Here is a 14,816-nt window from a genome sequence, read left to right on the forward strand (position 1 = left end):
TTGTAATTAGGGATGAGCGGACCAGTGGAAGTTCGGGTTCTGGCACACGGGCTGAACTTTAGTCCAAAGTTTGGGTACCCGAACTCCCTCTCTCTCTCAAACAGACTTCTGGACGTGTCTGAGTGTTTGGTACGAACCCCGAATTTTTACGTTTGGTTTTGCTCATCTCTAGTCCTAATGTCATCGGCAGCACTCACTGCCAATGCAGAAATGAAAGGAGACAGATTAAAAAATGTTTTAAAGAGGATTATTCCCATCTCAGTTTTATATTACCTCCATAAAAATAGCGCATAAACATAAAGTAAGGCCTGTATCTATCAATAAAACCAGTTCAGAACTCCGGTCTAGTGGCTAGGTCAGTAATCTGTGACTGCTGGACAGGAGGCCTACAAATCTCACCTCCCGCCACTCCCAGTTCTCCTGTTGATTAGTCAGGCTGGCAACATTGTGTGATATTATTATATACACACATACACACAAAGTACAGACCAAAAGTTTGGACACACCTCATTTAAAGATTTTTCTGTATTTTCAGGACTATAAAATTGTACATTCACACTGAAGGCATCAAAACTATGAATTAACACATGTGGAATTATATACTTAACAAAAAAGTGTGAAACAACTGAAAATATGTCTTATATTCTAGGTTCTTCAAAGTAGCCACCTTTTGCTTTGATGACTGCTTTGCACACTCTTGATGAGCTTCAAGAGGTAGTCACTGGAAATGGTCTTCCAACAATCTTGAAGGAGTTCCCAGAGATGCTTAGCACTTGTTGGCCCTTTTGCCTTCACTCTGCGGTCCAGTTCACCCCAAACCATCTCGATTGGGTTCAGGTCTGGTGACTGTGGAGGCCAGGTCATCTGGCATAGCACCCAATCACTCTGCTTCTTGGTCAAATAGCCCTTACACAGCCTGGAGGTGTTTTTGGGGTTATTGTCCTGCTGAAAAATAAATGATGGTCCAAATAAACGCTAACCGGATGGAATAGCATGCCGCTGCAAGATGCTGTGGTAGCCATGCTGGTTCAGTATGCCTTCAATTTTGAATAAATCCCCAACAGTGTCACCAGCAAAGCACCCCCACACCATCACACCTCCTCCTCCATGCTTCACGGTAGGAACCAGGCATGTAGAGTCCATCCGTTCACCTTTTCTGCGTCGCACAAAGACACGGTGGTTGGAACCAAAGATCTCAAATTTGGACTCATCAGACCAAAGCACAGATTTCCACTGGTCTAATGTCCATTCCTTGTGTTCTTTAGCCCAAACAAGTCTCTGCTGCTTGTTGCCTGTCCTTAGCAGTGGATTCCTAGCAGCTATTTTACCATGAAGGCCTGCTGCACAAAGTCTCCTCTTAACAGTTGTTGAAGAGATGTGTCTGATGCTAGAACTCTGTGTGGCATTGTCCTGGTCTCTAATCTGAGCTGCTGTTAACCTGCGATTTCTGAGGCTGGTGACTCGGATAAACTTATCCTCAGAAGCAGAGGTGACTCTTGGTTTTCCTTTCCTGGAGCGGTCCTCATGTGAGCTAGTTTCTTTGTAGCGCTTGATGGTTTTTGCAACTGCACTTGGGGACACTTTCAAAGTTTGCCCAATTTTTCAGACTGACTGACCTTCATTTCTTAAAGTAACACTCGTTTTTCTTTACTTAGAATTTGTATTATGGCAAGAAAAAAGCAGCTAACAGTCTATTCAGTAGGACTATCAGCTGTGTATCCACCAGACTTCTGCACAACACAACTGATGGTCCCAACCCCATTTTTAAGGCAAGAAATCCCACTTATTAAACCTGACAGGGCACACCTGTGAAGTGAAAACCATTTCCAGTGACTACCTCTTGAAGCTCATCAAGAGAATGCCAAGAGTGTGCAAAGCAGTCATCAAAGCAAAAGGTGGCTACTTTGAAGAACCTAGAATAGAAGACATATTTTCAGCTGTTTCACACTTTTTTGTCATGAAAATACAGAAAAATCTTTAAATGAGAAGGTGTGTCCAAACTTTTGGTCTGTCATATATATATATATATATATATATATATATATATATATATATACATACATACATACATACATACACATATATACATACATACATACGGAATGCTGAGAGGTAAGGAGATTTGCAAGCCTTCCGTTCATTAGCCACAGATTACTATCCTGGTTGATGGACCAAAGTCCAGAGATTCAATTCTCCCATCTCTAGTCAGAATTCCAAAATAAAATAAAGAATTCTAACCACCTCTCTACTTGCAGTGGTGGGGATTAGGGCCCCGATCTCAAGATAGAGGAGGCTGGTAGGATCCTCATCTAAAAGACATATCCCATAGATATGCCATAAATGTGCGAGAGGGGAACACCCTTGTAAAGCACAGACACTAACCAATAAAACTAATGACAAACACCCAAGACTGACATGTACAAAATGTCAAATCTAGAGAGTAAACGCAAACTAAAGAAAGAAGTCAAGAAGCACCAGAATAAAAAGTCATAAATAAACTGAACAATTACATCATTGTACTCCAAGCCAAATTTCGAGGTACCACCGATTGAAGTTGAGACATTCCTGAGAATGCTAATGACACTTTCGAACCCTGTTCCCCCCAAAAGAGCATTGTAGGAATGAGGGGTAGGTGTATGATTTATCTAGGATATAAAAGTGGCACAAGTGCTGCACCAGTTCTTTTAACAATCTTGAGAACTCAAGACATTTATGAGGAGTTGAGACATTTCAGTTACATTTTCTACCCATGGCCAAAGCTTGACTGATAATTGTGCCCTTCCATTTGGTGACAGATACATCTTCTGTATTTTCGTTGTCACTCATGCTCTTTTCGTTAGGGAACAGTTTGATTTTCTCATATCATTGACCAGAGTTTGATAATGAATAAGATAAAAAAAACAGTTAGATAACACCAGAAACAGAAATGCTTTTATCTCAGCATTCTATAATGTTGTGCTTGTAATGACCACTTGCATTCCAATACTTAGAAAATATATATTTCTGTTGCACATATTCTGTATTTATAAACAGACCATATTCTTCAATTACCCCTTCAATGAGAACACAGGTGATGAATGTTTAGGCTGTCTGTTATGTAGAGCACTGGGTATATGAGTGATTTTTCATCTGATAATGATATTGTTACATCAGATATGACAAGGTAATGTACTATGGATTTTGTGCTGTCTACCAAGAGATAACCTGGCCTGCTTTCCCATTGTGATACTGGATAACTTTTTTTTTTTCATGGAACTTCCCAATAGTCCAATACAAATGGCAAAACCTTCTTGTGCAGGAAAAAGGTACAACATAAAGGCTTGCACACTGGTACTGCTCATCACTTCTGCCAATCTGCTGCCATACAAGCCCACTAATGAGAGAGTCTGACTCAATGGAGAAGGATACAGTATTGACCAAATGGACCCCTTGTTATGTAAAAAATAAATAAGAAATTACAGAATAGAGCACATGGTGCCAGGGTGTCAATATTTTCCAAAAATACACATAGTATTTTATAGTCTCCTCATCCCAATCTCATCCATTGCATTGTCTAACGAACCCTATAGAGATCACATCAGAGGGAAGAAAATATCAAATAATGCCAGAGTGCCCACAGTCTAATAGTGTTCTCGCTTACAAGCTTTAATTATCATCTCTTATGAATTTCTTCGTCCGTGATCTCTGCTCTTCCCATGGCGTCTTGCAGATTTGGTTGGACCTGCTGCACAGTTTCCTCCAGGCTGCTGTTGGGAAATACCACATAACGTGCAGTAACCCCATGACCTTTCGGACCACGTAAATTCTCTTTGCTGTGCCATATACCATAACCAAAATACACAATGAGACCTGGAAGAGAAGCACAATATATTATACACCAACACTGTACTTTCCCCCCATAGATTTGCACTAGGGGCTCATGCACACAACAGTTTATATTGGACCAGTTCTATCCAGGGTTTTGATGAAAGACTAATGTAAATAAAATTGGTATAGCTGAAAACGCCATCTTGTCCTGCAAAAAAAAAAAACAAGCTGCCATACAGCTCCTTTTATTGTGTAAAAGTGGCAAGAGAAAAAAAAATAAAAAATGATAAATGTGCCATTGATGTGATCGTACTGACCCAAAGAATAAAGCTGCCCATCACTTACCACATGGTGAAGAACATTAAAAAGGCAAAAAAACAATTCCTGAATTGCTGTTTTTTGTTCATTCTGCTTCCCAAAAATCGGAATAGAAAACGATCAAAAATGATTATGTGCCCAAAAATGGTAACAATAAAAAAAAAGTCAACTGTTCCTGCAAAAAACAAGCACTGACATGACTGTCGGCAGAAATATAGAAAGATTATAGTCCTCAAAAACTTGTTTTGTAAAAAAAAATAAATAATTTTTTAGTGTGCGAAACAGCCAAACATAAAACTATATAAATCTGGTATCGCTGTAAATCGCACCGACTCGAAGAATAGAACCGCCTTATTACTTATACCGCACGAGGAACGGCGTAAAAAGTAAATAAAACCAATTCTTGCCATGCTGTTTTGTTCATTCTGCCTCCCAAAGATCGTAGTAAGGCTCGGTTCACATTTATCCTGTGCTCTACGCTGAGCGCTTACACCGGGGTTTCCGTGTAAACCTCTGAAATAAGCGATTCAGACGTAACCCCCGGCGGAAGATTTCCTATAATGAGGCGCTGTGGACACTGTCTGGCCTATGATCCAGTGGTGTCCGTCTTTTTAGGCATGCATAAAAGAGCGGTTGGCCAGTTTCGTACACCTCTGAAAAGGAGTCCATTCATGACAAAAGTTTTTCGGAGCTTTAGGGGAGGGAGTGCTTGTCTATTTTTAAAGGAGACCAGTTGTGTATGGAGTTCTATTGACAAATGCTACATAGTATAAGTATGCAAATTAGCTATCTCTAGTGCCACCTAATAAAAGCAGATACCCTAAAAGTTAAAAGGGGACGTGTATATTGTGAAATTTTGACATCTCATTTAAAAAGTCTAGCTGATCATATGACCTGAAAGCTCCTTCAGCTGGTCAGAACCTAGATAATCTATGCAGTTTTAGTAATGTGCAGGCCCTGGTAGTTTTTTCCCCTGCCCTGCACCAATCAGACTGATCAGGGTCAGGCTGGAGAAGAGAGAACTGTGCTGCTTAGTTCTCACAGTGATCAAGAAATTTGCTGTGTCACCATTGTACTCCATCAAAGAAAGCTGCCTCCAGACTATAAAGACACACAATTAACAAGATTTTTTTCTTGCTAAAAAGTAATGTCTTACTGTCTAAAAGGATAAGACACGCACACGTAGAATAAGACTTGCCTGCAGTCCCATAGACCATGAAGAGGTGCACATTCTCGACCGCTGCTCTGTCCAGATGGGGTTCTACAGTGTCCTGTTGAGGATCACTGGGGGGGTCCCAGCAGTTGGACCTCCAGCATTGAGCGAGTTATCCCCTATTTTACACTATATTAGTTATGGAGTAGTGTAGGGCCTAAAGGGGCAGTGAATTACCCCCGGATATAAAACAGAATACCTGTGCCAAGCTCCACTTAGGCCCTGAAGTAGGAAATAAACAGTCTTGATGGAGTATTTGATAAAGGGATTTTTCCAAGATAGGGGATAACTTACTCGGCGGTGGTGGTCTAACTACTGACCTTCAGCAATCACAAGAACAGGGCTATACAGAGCCCCAAGTAAACAAGTAGAGGTTGAGCATGTGCTCCTCTGTTCTATTCATTGACTCAGGGACTCCCGGGAGGTAGCCAAGTTAAGTGCTCGGTTTTTCTTGACAGTCTCATAGACAATGAATGGAGCGGAAATGCGCTCCATTCAGACATGGCTGTACACAGCCCCGTTCTCGGGATTGATAGTGTGCCCAGTGGTTTGACCCGCAGAGATCAGAAAGTATTACCCCGTCCTTTGGATATCATGGGAAAACCAGTTTAAGCAGCTTAATCCTCTTCCTAGACTCTACATATTAATCAACCCTAATGATTAAACTCCATGCTACCCAACAGTGGCCTAATATTGTGCCACTAAAACAGCCAAGACCCCACAAGACTTCTGAAGGTTTTCTGTATTCTCGGCCACCAAGATGTTAGGAGCAGATCCTGTAGGCTGTGAGATGACGCGTCCATGGATCAGACTTGTTGGTCAGCAGATCTCACAAATACTCAATTGGCTTGAGATCTGAGGAACTTTGATGAAAAGTATTTATTTATTTTACTGACATTTAGTGCCATTGATTTCACAGCGCTTTACTTTGTTTGACTCAAACTCCTTCTGAACAATTTTTAAAGCATGGCATTATCCTACTGAAAGAGGTCACTGCCACAAAGGAGGGTAAGTGGTCTGCAACAATATTTACTTTGTCACATGCGTCATTGTGCCATACACATGAATGCCAGGACACAAGGTTTCCCAAAAGAACATAGCCAGAAGCAATACGCTGTCTCTGCTTGCTTGCCTTCTTCTCATTGTGTATCTTAGTGCTAACGCTTTCCCAGATAAGTGATCTACATGTAATTGACAACCCATGCAAAAAAAAAATACTAATTTGGATTTATCAGATTAGGTCACCTTTGCTCAGCTGTCAAGTTTTAATGCTCATGTGTGTATTGTACGCACTTTTGGCAGTGGCCAGAGGTCAGCGTATGGGCGCCCTGAGTCGTCTGCAGGTACACAGCCTCATACAACAAACTGAGATGCACCATGTGTTCTGACAGCTTTCTATAATAGCCACCATTAACTGTTTCACCAGTTTGTGCTACATTAGATCAAGCTTTGGTTCCCAGTTTGTATTAATAAGCCTTGAGTGCCCATGACGCGGTCACAGGATGCCATTACGTGGACTACTTCTGGGCGTGTACTAACAACTGCATATCGGGAACGCCCAACAAGATCTGCCATTTGGTCTGACCCAGTCATCTCGCTATTGCAACTTGGTCCAGTCAAGGTCATGGAGATCCTTACACATTTTTTCAATAATGTAGTGTTTACTTGCTGCCTATTAGTTTCTATCCATTGACAGGTGCCATTGTCACAATATCAATATATTCGCTTTATTTGTCGGTGGTTTAATTACTTTAGAATACAAAATGAACACACGTCTCCACATTCTATTGTGCCCTTTGTCTAGGCAATTGTGGGATAATAAATATTCTTTTGTTTTGCCTACAGGTCAATGAAACAAAACATAGAATAGACATATGTAAAAGGGAAGAAAAATACATAAAAAGTAAATATTCACAGCTTTTTCCCTTGCTCACCTTTTTAATAAAACCACTCCGCACAGTATTGTATATGGGTGGACATCACACATACGGTAAAATACATGTAAGAATACACATCTCATAGTGCTTACCTAAAGCTAGCCATAAAATGAACCGCACCCATGTCATGTAGTTGAGCTTTAACATGAGATATATGTTTAGCAGGATGCTAATAGCTGGGATAAGCGGCACCAATGGAACCTAGAGATTAAAAGTCACATTAAAATCAGTATTTGGGGTCACAATACATTAGGGTGTATTTACGTAGCTAAATATTAGGAAGGTTTGTAAAATGTGGCAAAGCAGGGTGTGAATTCAACCTAAATGTACTGTACAGAAATATAACCAGCAGCTTACTCGTTGTGGATATACTATTACACAATATGTCTAAGCGTGGGCATTTGGTTCAGATTCCATGAATTTACCACTAGATTAGGGCAACTGTATCTTTAAAATGAACTTTCGTTCGTGGGAAAACACCTTTAACGTTTTAATCAATAGATCTTGGAATAATAATAAGTTCCACATTTGGATGTGTTTAAATAAAATGTTCCTGTGCTGAGATAATCTTATAAATGTGCCCCGCTGTGTACTGTGTAATGTCTGTGTCTGCCCATACAGGAACACGGTCTGATCATACCACATCTCCTGGATGGGGCGCGGAAGAGAGTTGTGAGGAGCTGCCCACTTACTAAAGACTGATACTTTTCCAGCACGGACCACCATTTTTGTCAATATTATTGTGTGTTATTAGGGATTTACTTTTTATGGTTCTGCTTTCTTGTCGGTATGTAAGATTCACTTGTAAAATGTCCAGCATTCCACTAATCTCATCTTTATCTCAGGAGTCCATTGTTTCAACAGCCAATAATCTCATTAGGTGAGTGTAGATTGAGACACAGTGGAGCCATCACCACAGAGGGTCTTACAGTCTAAGGTGAAGGCTTCTAGAATATTCTTCATTGTTTTAGTGACCAGTGAATGTTTAAGGGGGAGGGTGTGATCACTTCTAACCTGGGAGGGGACTGATCCCAGTGGAAAAAAGGAGAGACATGTTTTAGGGAGTTGTGTGGAAGGATTGAAGGAAGAGGATGGAGACCGTGGACTTGGTAGGATAAATGGATAAACATGCTACCATTATGGATTATGTCGTTTGGATTTACACTTTTGTTAAAAGGACTGCTGCTACTGGATACCTGGGTTTTCATCGTTTTATCTGCCGTCTAGAGGATCATGGACTGTGGCTACAGACTATACTGGCTGGAGATACAAAATCTGTGGGCCAACCAAAAGTTGGGAGACAGTGAGCACGGCCTTATACCAAGCCAGTGGAACTACTCAACCCAGATTGGGAACTTGAGGACTGAGCGAACTGTATTTTGGCCATTTACCTGGAATTGCTTTATTACCATGGCTGTGATCAATAAAATATTGTTGCATCGTTAGCCTGCCTAGTTGATTACTTACAACCCACAACCTCAGATCTTTACAAGATTATACAGACATTACAGCAGGGGAACATTTATAAGATTATCTCAACACAGGAGCATTTTATTTAAACACTTTCAATTGTGGAAGTTATGGCAAGAACTTTTTTTTTTGTGGGAAAACCCCTTTAAGGCTAGGTTCACATTTGTACAGTGCATTCTGCTGGATGTATATGCTTGAATTGCAAAAAAAACGCTTCAGATGTATACGGTAGCTTATCCATATGCTGTATGACTTTGACAATCATTGTTAATATTGATATCTAATTATAACAAACAATGATTGCAAAAATTTATACAGTAATCATGCACTTGATTGGCAACCATATACAGTATTACTAAACGCCTTGACTTAATACTTGAGAAAGGTCCTGTTATAAGACCAAAATGATGCCACGTGGGCTAATAAAACTTATAAAAGTCCACTTTTTGCAAGATTCATGGACTGCTGCCTCCTTTTTATTACGCTCTATAAATTATATATAAGTTTTACATAGACACACGTGTGTCTACATACATACATGCATACAAAGTCACTGGCAAAGTACTAGAGGGGAGATATGCAGCATTGAGATTGTTAGCTCCAGTAATTAGACATAGGAAAAAAGGTTCCAGGACCCTAAGGAATGAGGGGTTAATCAGCCATCTTTAGCGCTAGGGTGAGACACATGTAGAGAGGGAGGAGGTCAGAGGATAAAATTCCCAGCCTTTTAGAGCATTTGGTGTGGGGTGGGTCTGGAGACAAGCTCTGGAGCTGTTTTGTCATGTGAAGACAAGATAAATATTGAGTTGTTTGTTCCTGAATCGGGCGGTTACACATAGCAACAACGACTATGCCATAAGTTAATGTTTTGTTTTTCCTGTTAGCAAAACGTACATGGCCTTCCCGGCCTAACATTGCCATGGTTTATGCAGTGCTCTTAATAAACCACAGAAGATTTAAAGAGACAGTGTTCCTGTGTCTACCTCTTTGTGCAACCAAGTGAGCCGATCTGTCAAAAAAATAAAAATTGTGCGCACACACCCACACCCACACGAAACCAGAAGTTTACATACACTACAGCAAGAGACACATATGCATGTTTTTCTCAATATCTGACATGAAATCAGAATAAACCTTTCCCATTTTAGGTCAATTAGGATTACTACAATTTTTAATATTTGCCAAATGCCAGAATAATGAGAGATAGTGGGAATGTTTTAAGGCATTTTTATTACTTATTGCAAAGTTAAAAGTTTACACACACTAAGATTACTATGCCTTTAAACAATTTTGGACTGCCGATATGATGAGGTCATGTGTTTGGAAGCTTCTGATAGGTTTTTTGGCAACATCTGAGTTAGAGACACACCTGTGGATGTATTTTAATCTACACCTGAAACACTGCTTCTTTCTATAGTATCATGGGAAAGTCTAAATAAATCAGCCAAGATATAAGGACGAGAATTGTGGACTTGCACATGTCTGGCTCATCCTTGGGTACAATGTCAAGATACCTGAAGGTGCCTCGTTCATCTGTACAAACAATTATATGCAAGTACATACAAAATGGGAATGTCCAGCCATCATACTGCTCAGGAAGTAGACAGGTTCTGACTCCCAGAGATGAATGTGCTTTGGTCCGACATGAGCATATCAACCTAAGGACAAAAGCAAGAGACCTTGTGAAGATGATGGCGAAAGCTGGTAAGATTGTGTCAATATCCACAGTGAAACAAGTACTGTATCAACATGGGCTGAAAAGGCCACTCTGCCAGGTAGAAGCCATTACTCCAAAATAAACATAAAAAGCCAGATTAATGTTTTCAAATGCACACAGGAACAAAGACCTTAATTTTTGGAGACATGTCCTGTGGTCTGATGAAACTAAAATTGAACTTTTTGGGCATAATGACAATCATTACGTTTGGAGGAAAAAGGGAGAAGCTTGAAAGCCTAAGAACACCATCCCAACTGTGAAACATGGGGGTGGCAGCAGCATGTTGTGGGGTTTTGCTGCAGGAGGGAATGGTGCACTTCACAAAATAGATGGCATTATGAGAAAAGAAGATTATGTGGCAATACTGAAGCAACATCTCAAGACATCAGCAAGGAAGTTAAAGCTTGGGCGGAAATGGGTATTCCAAAGGGACAATGGCCCGAAGCATACTGCCAAAATGGTAACAAAGTGGCTTAAGGATAACAAAGTCAATGTTTTGGAGTGGCCATCACAAAGCCCTGATCTCAATCCTATTGAAAATTTATGGGCAAAGCTGAAAAGACAGGTGCGAGCATGGCGACCTACAAACCTGGATCAGTTACACCAGTTTTGTCAGGAGGAATGGCCCAAATTCCGACCAACTATTATGAGAAGCTTGTGGAAGGATATCTGAAACGTTTGACCCAAGTCATTCAGTTTAAGGGCAACGGTACCAAATACTAATGAAATTTATGTAAACTTTTGATTTTGAAGTAGTAAAAAAAAAAAAAAAAAAAAAAAAAAGATATATATATATATATATATATTGTTTTTCATGATTTCATGTCAGATATTGATAAACATGCACGTTTGTCTTTTTATATAGTGTATGTAAACTTCTGGTTTCAACTGTAATAATAAATAATATACACGCACGCACCTGCTCACCATTATTGGCACCCCTTCATTTTTTTTTTTTCATAGGACTGTACAATATCTTCAGAAATAAATGGTAATGTGCCAATGTTATATCCTCAGGATTTTTCATTAGTGGTCCAAAGTAATACAACAATAAAAGCATTGTTTTTCAACTTCTCTGTTGCAATTTCAAAGAAAAAAAACAAAATAAAACAGCATGTGCAGCAATAAAGGCACCCCTAATTAATACTTGGTTGCACACCCTTTGGCATATCCGACAGCCTCCAAACGTTTCTTGTAGCCATCCATAAGCTTATTTTATTTCTCTGCTGCAATTTCCTCCCTCTCTGCCTTTACAGTTTGTTCAAGCTCTTGAATGTTTGCAGGGTTCTTTCCCAATGGCAGATTTCAGCTCACCCCAAAGATTTTCAATGGGATTGAGGTCAGGACTCATTGCTGGCCATTTTAACAGTCCATTTTTTCTTTCAACCATTCCTCTGTACTTTTGGATGTGTGCTTTGGGTCATTGTCTTGCTGAAGGACCCATGATCTCAAACCAAGTTTTCTTACACTGGGTAGAACATTTTCCTCTAAAAGGGCTTGATAATTCTCCGATTTCAGGATTCCTGGGATATGGTCAAGGCCTCCAGTACCAGATGCAGCAAAGCAACCCCACAGAATTATGGATCCTCCACCATGCTTAACTGTTGGCAAGGTGTTCTTTTCCTTATAAACTTCATTGCGCGGTCTGTAAACAAAAAATTGTTTTGCATTGCCAAAAAGATCTATTTTTGTTTCATCTGTTCACAGGACATTTTCCCAGAAAAATCGTGGTTTGTCAAGGTACTCTTTGGCAAAGATCAGTCATTCCTCTTTAGGTCTTTTCTTCAGCAATGGTTTCTTATTTGGCCTTTGCCCATAAAGCTCTGCTTGATTTAGTGTGCGTTGTATGGTACTTGTTGAAACCATGACCCCAGACTGTTCCAGGTTGGCCTTCAGATCTTTGGATGTTTGACGTGGTGTTTTTTTCCACCATTTGCACCAACCTTCGAAGACATCTCTTGTCAATTTTCCTCTTTCCCCAACGTCCAGGGAGGTGCTTGATGATTCCATGCTTGGCAAACTTCTTAATAACATTGCACACTGTTGAAACTTGGATACTAAGGTCTTTGGAGATGGCCTTATACCCTTTGGAAGTCTTGTGTTTGTTAATAGCAGTTCTGATGTCCTCAGTCAGCTCCTTTGTCTTCTCCATAGTAAGAGAGGAACAGGGCCTAACTATGTGCTTTCTAAAACACTGAAGTCATAATTCATTGGCCAATTCATGTCACATGGGCACCAACAATTGAATCACAGGTGAATCTCTTGCGATTTGCCACAGGCGAGTCAAAATGTGTTTCCATACTAAATTAATGTAAAGGGTGCCAATACCAGTGTTACAGTAAGCTTTAGGTTTTTCTACTTTTCCCTCCCATTGTTTTTTGTTTTAAAATTATTGTTTATCATTTGCATTTAACACGAGTGCCCTACAGAAAAAACTGTTTCACTGGATTCCTTTTTTTCAGGAGATATTATACATTATGTACTTAAACTTCATGGGTGCCAATAACGATGAGCAGGACTAAATATACATATACGCACACACACACACACACACACACACACACACAGAATCTTTGACGTGCATATCTGCAGATGTACAAATGTGAACCTAGCCTAAAGGAGTAATCCAAGATTAGAAAATAAACCATCAGCTTGTTTCCTTAAACAGGGACACAGTTATCGATGGGCAGTGCAGCTCAGCCCTATTGTTGTGAATAGAGCAGAGCTGCAATACCAGACACAATCCAGTGACAAGAGTTGTTTCTATAATGAAGCAGTTTCTTTCTAATTCTAGAGGATCCCTTTAAAAAGGAATCACCAGATAGGTACAAACAATACTATAGTTAATAAAAATTCTCTTTGACAGGAAAACCTAACGATCATCTCTTTTCTACCAATATGAGGCAAAATTGAGTGTACATTTACAACTAGTGCACGGAAATCATGACAAGGTTGAAGTAGTAGGCATAAAATCAGTTAAGATAACCCAATATTAAGCAAACTGAGCTGAGGGGAAAATCTGAAGCTGTCTTTAGGATTGTTGAAAATAACAAATTGAGAAGAGATCTTGGGAATCTACAAGTAGGGAAATAAAGGATTTACACACCTGGAAAGTTGTGGTTTTCTTCTGTTGCTCATGAACCCAAATTAAAAATAAACTGATTAAGAACCCAATCAAAAAGATCACAAGGAGTAAGTAAAAACTCCACTTGGGTAGATGAAGCTCATTACTTCCAAACACCAAGACCGAGCACAGGCAAATAGCACAGAACATCATCGTCACGACTGAAATGGTGACCACTTCTCCAGGGTAACAGTCACTCAGGAACTTTAGATATGGTTCAAAGGCGGCCTTCAAGTGTCCGGTTTCTCTTCGCTCATTGGCTTTTTTCTGAGTTTCCACTAGCTGGAGCTTATCTGAGAAAGACTCATATTCCTTCATTTCTTCTCCAGCAATCCTTTCTACACTGACACTCGGGACATGGTGCTGGGGACTTGGCTCTTGTTCAGCTTCATGTGAAGGTTCTGACTTTTCCTGTTGAAATCTTAAAACTATGATACTGGCTGCAACAAAGGTGTATGCCAGCAGTGTGCCGATAGATAAAAACTGGACTAGGGCTTCCAGATCAAAGATAAGGGCTAGGATGGCCGTCAGAATACCAAATACCACAATTCCAATGACGGGGACTTTGGTGGTTGGGTTTACTTTAGCAAAAAATTGAAAAAATAACCCGTCTTCAGCCATTGCATATACAATTCTTGGAAGGGAGAAGAGGTTACTGAGCAACACAGTATTCATGGCTACAATAGAAGATATAATCTAGATTATTTACAGAGTCACAATATCAAGACGTAATCTACATATAGTTCTATTTCACAATGTAATATACATATGTTCCCACTTCTAAACACCAAGGCTCCGTTCACATGTGGAGTGGTCAGCCAGTTTTCTTCGGTTTTAAAATATTGGAATTATTACAAATACGAACAGAGCAAAAATGGAAATCAAAATTTCAGTTTTTGAATGGCTCAGCCTTATATTTATATATTACACATACACACACACATACATATATACACACACACACACACACACACACAAATAATATATCTCCATTTAAGAAAATGGACATTTTTTGGTATCCAATTTTCATTTGTCTTTGATCCATTTTTAAACGTATCAGATTTTTACTAGAGACGTCCCTGAAAACCACTTGTGCTCTGGGCATGCGCAGCTCTAAAAAAAAAAAAAAAAATGGATCCGGAAACCGATGACTGCATTATGATCAATTTCCAATAGACTCCAATTTAAAAATATATAAATAATTAATTATTATTATTATTCATTCAATAG

The 14,816-nt window shown here is 39.7% G+C and overlaps 2 protein-coding genes across 6 annotated transcripts in view; one reads left to right on the plus strand and one right to left on the minus strand.

Annotated features, from left to right (window-relative positions):
• Positions 1-8,720, plus strand: part of LRRC74B (leucine rich repeat containing 74B) — a 137,194-nt gene extending 128,474 nt beyond the window's left edge. For 2 of the 5 annotated variants that reach the window (XM_073673247.1, XM_073673282.1), the window contains 2 exons: positions 6,258-6,346; positions 7,897-8,720. In XM_073673247.1, the coding sequence (XP_073529348.1) occupies positions 6,258-6,346; positions 7,897-7,970 (163 nt within the window). In that variant the 3' untranslated portion in view covers positions 7,971-8,720. Of the gene's footprint in view, positions 1-6,257; positions 6,347-7,183; positions 7,242-7,896 lie in introns of all 5 variants that reach the window. The other 3 variants (XM_073673267.1, XM_073673275.1, XM_073673260.1) reach the window with 2 other exon arrangements.
• Positions 2,077-14,816, minus strand: part of SLC7A4 (solute carrier family 7 member 4) — a 39,550-nt gene continuing 26,810 nt past the window's right edge. Inside the window, exons 3-5 of the mRNA XM_073673239.1 lie at positions 13,569-14,263; positions 7,368-7,476; positions 2,077-3,849 (exon numbers count right to left, since the gene is read on the minus strand). Of these exons, the coding sequence (XP_073529340.1) occupies positions 3,653-3,849; positions 7,368-7,476; positions 13,569-14,263 (1,001 nt within the window). The 3' untranslated portion in view covers positions 2,077-3,652. The remainder of the gene's footprint in view (positions 3,850-7,367; positions 7,477-13,568; positions 14,264-14,816) is intronic.

Source organism: Phyllobates terribilis, unplaced genomic scaffold, assembly GCF_046119375.1.
Source record: "Phyllobates terribilis strain yellow unplaced genomic scaffold, ASM4611937v1 Scaffold_1__5_contigs__length_1240528914, whole genome shotgun sequence".
Taxonomy (NCBI): Eukaryota; Metazoa; Chordata; class Amphibia; order Anura; family Dendrobatidae; genus Phyllobates; species Phyllobates terribilis.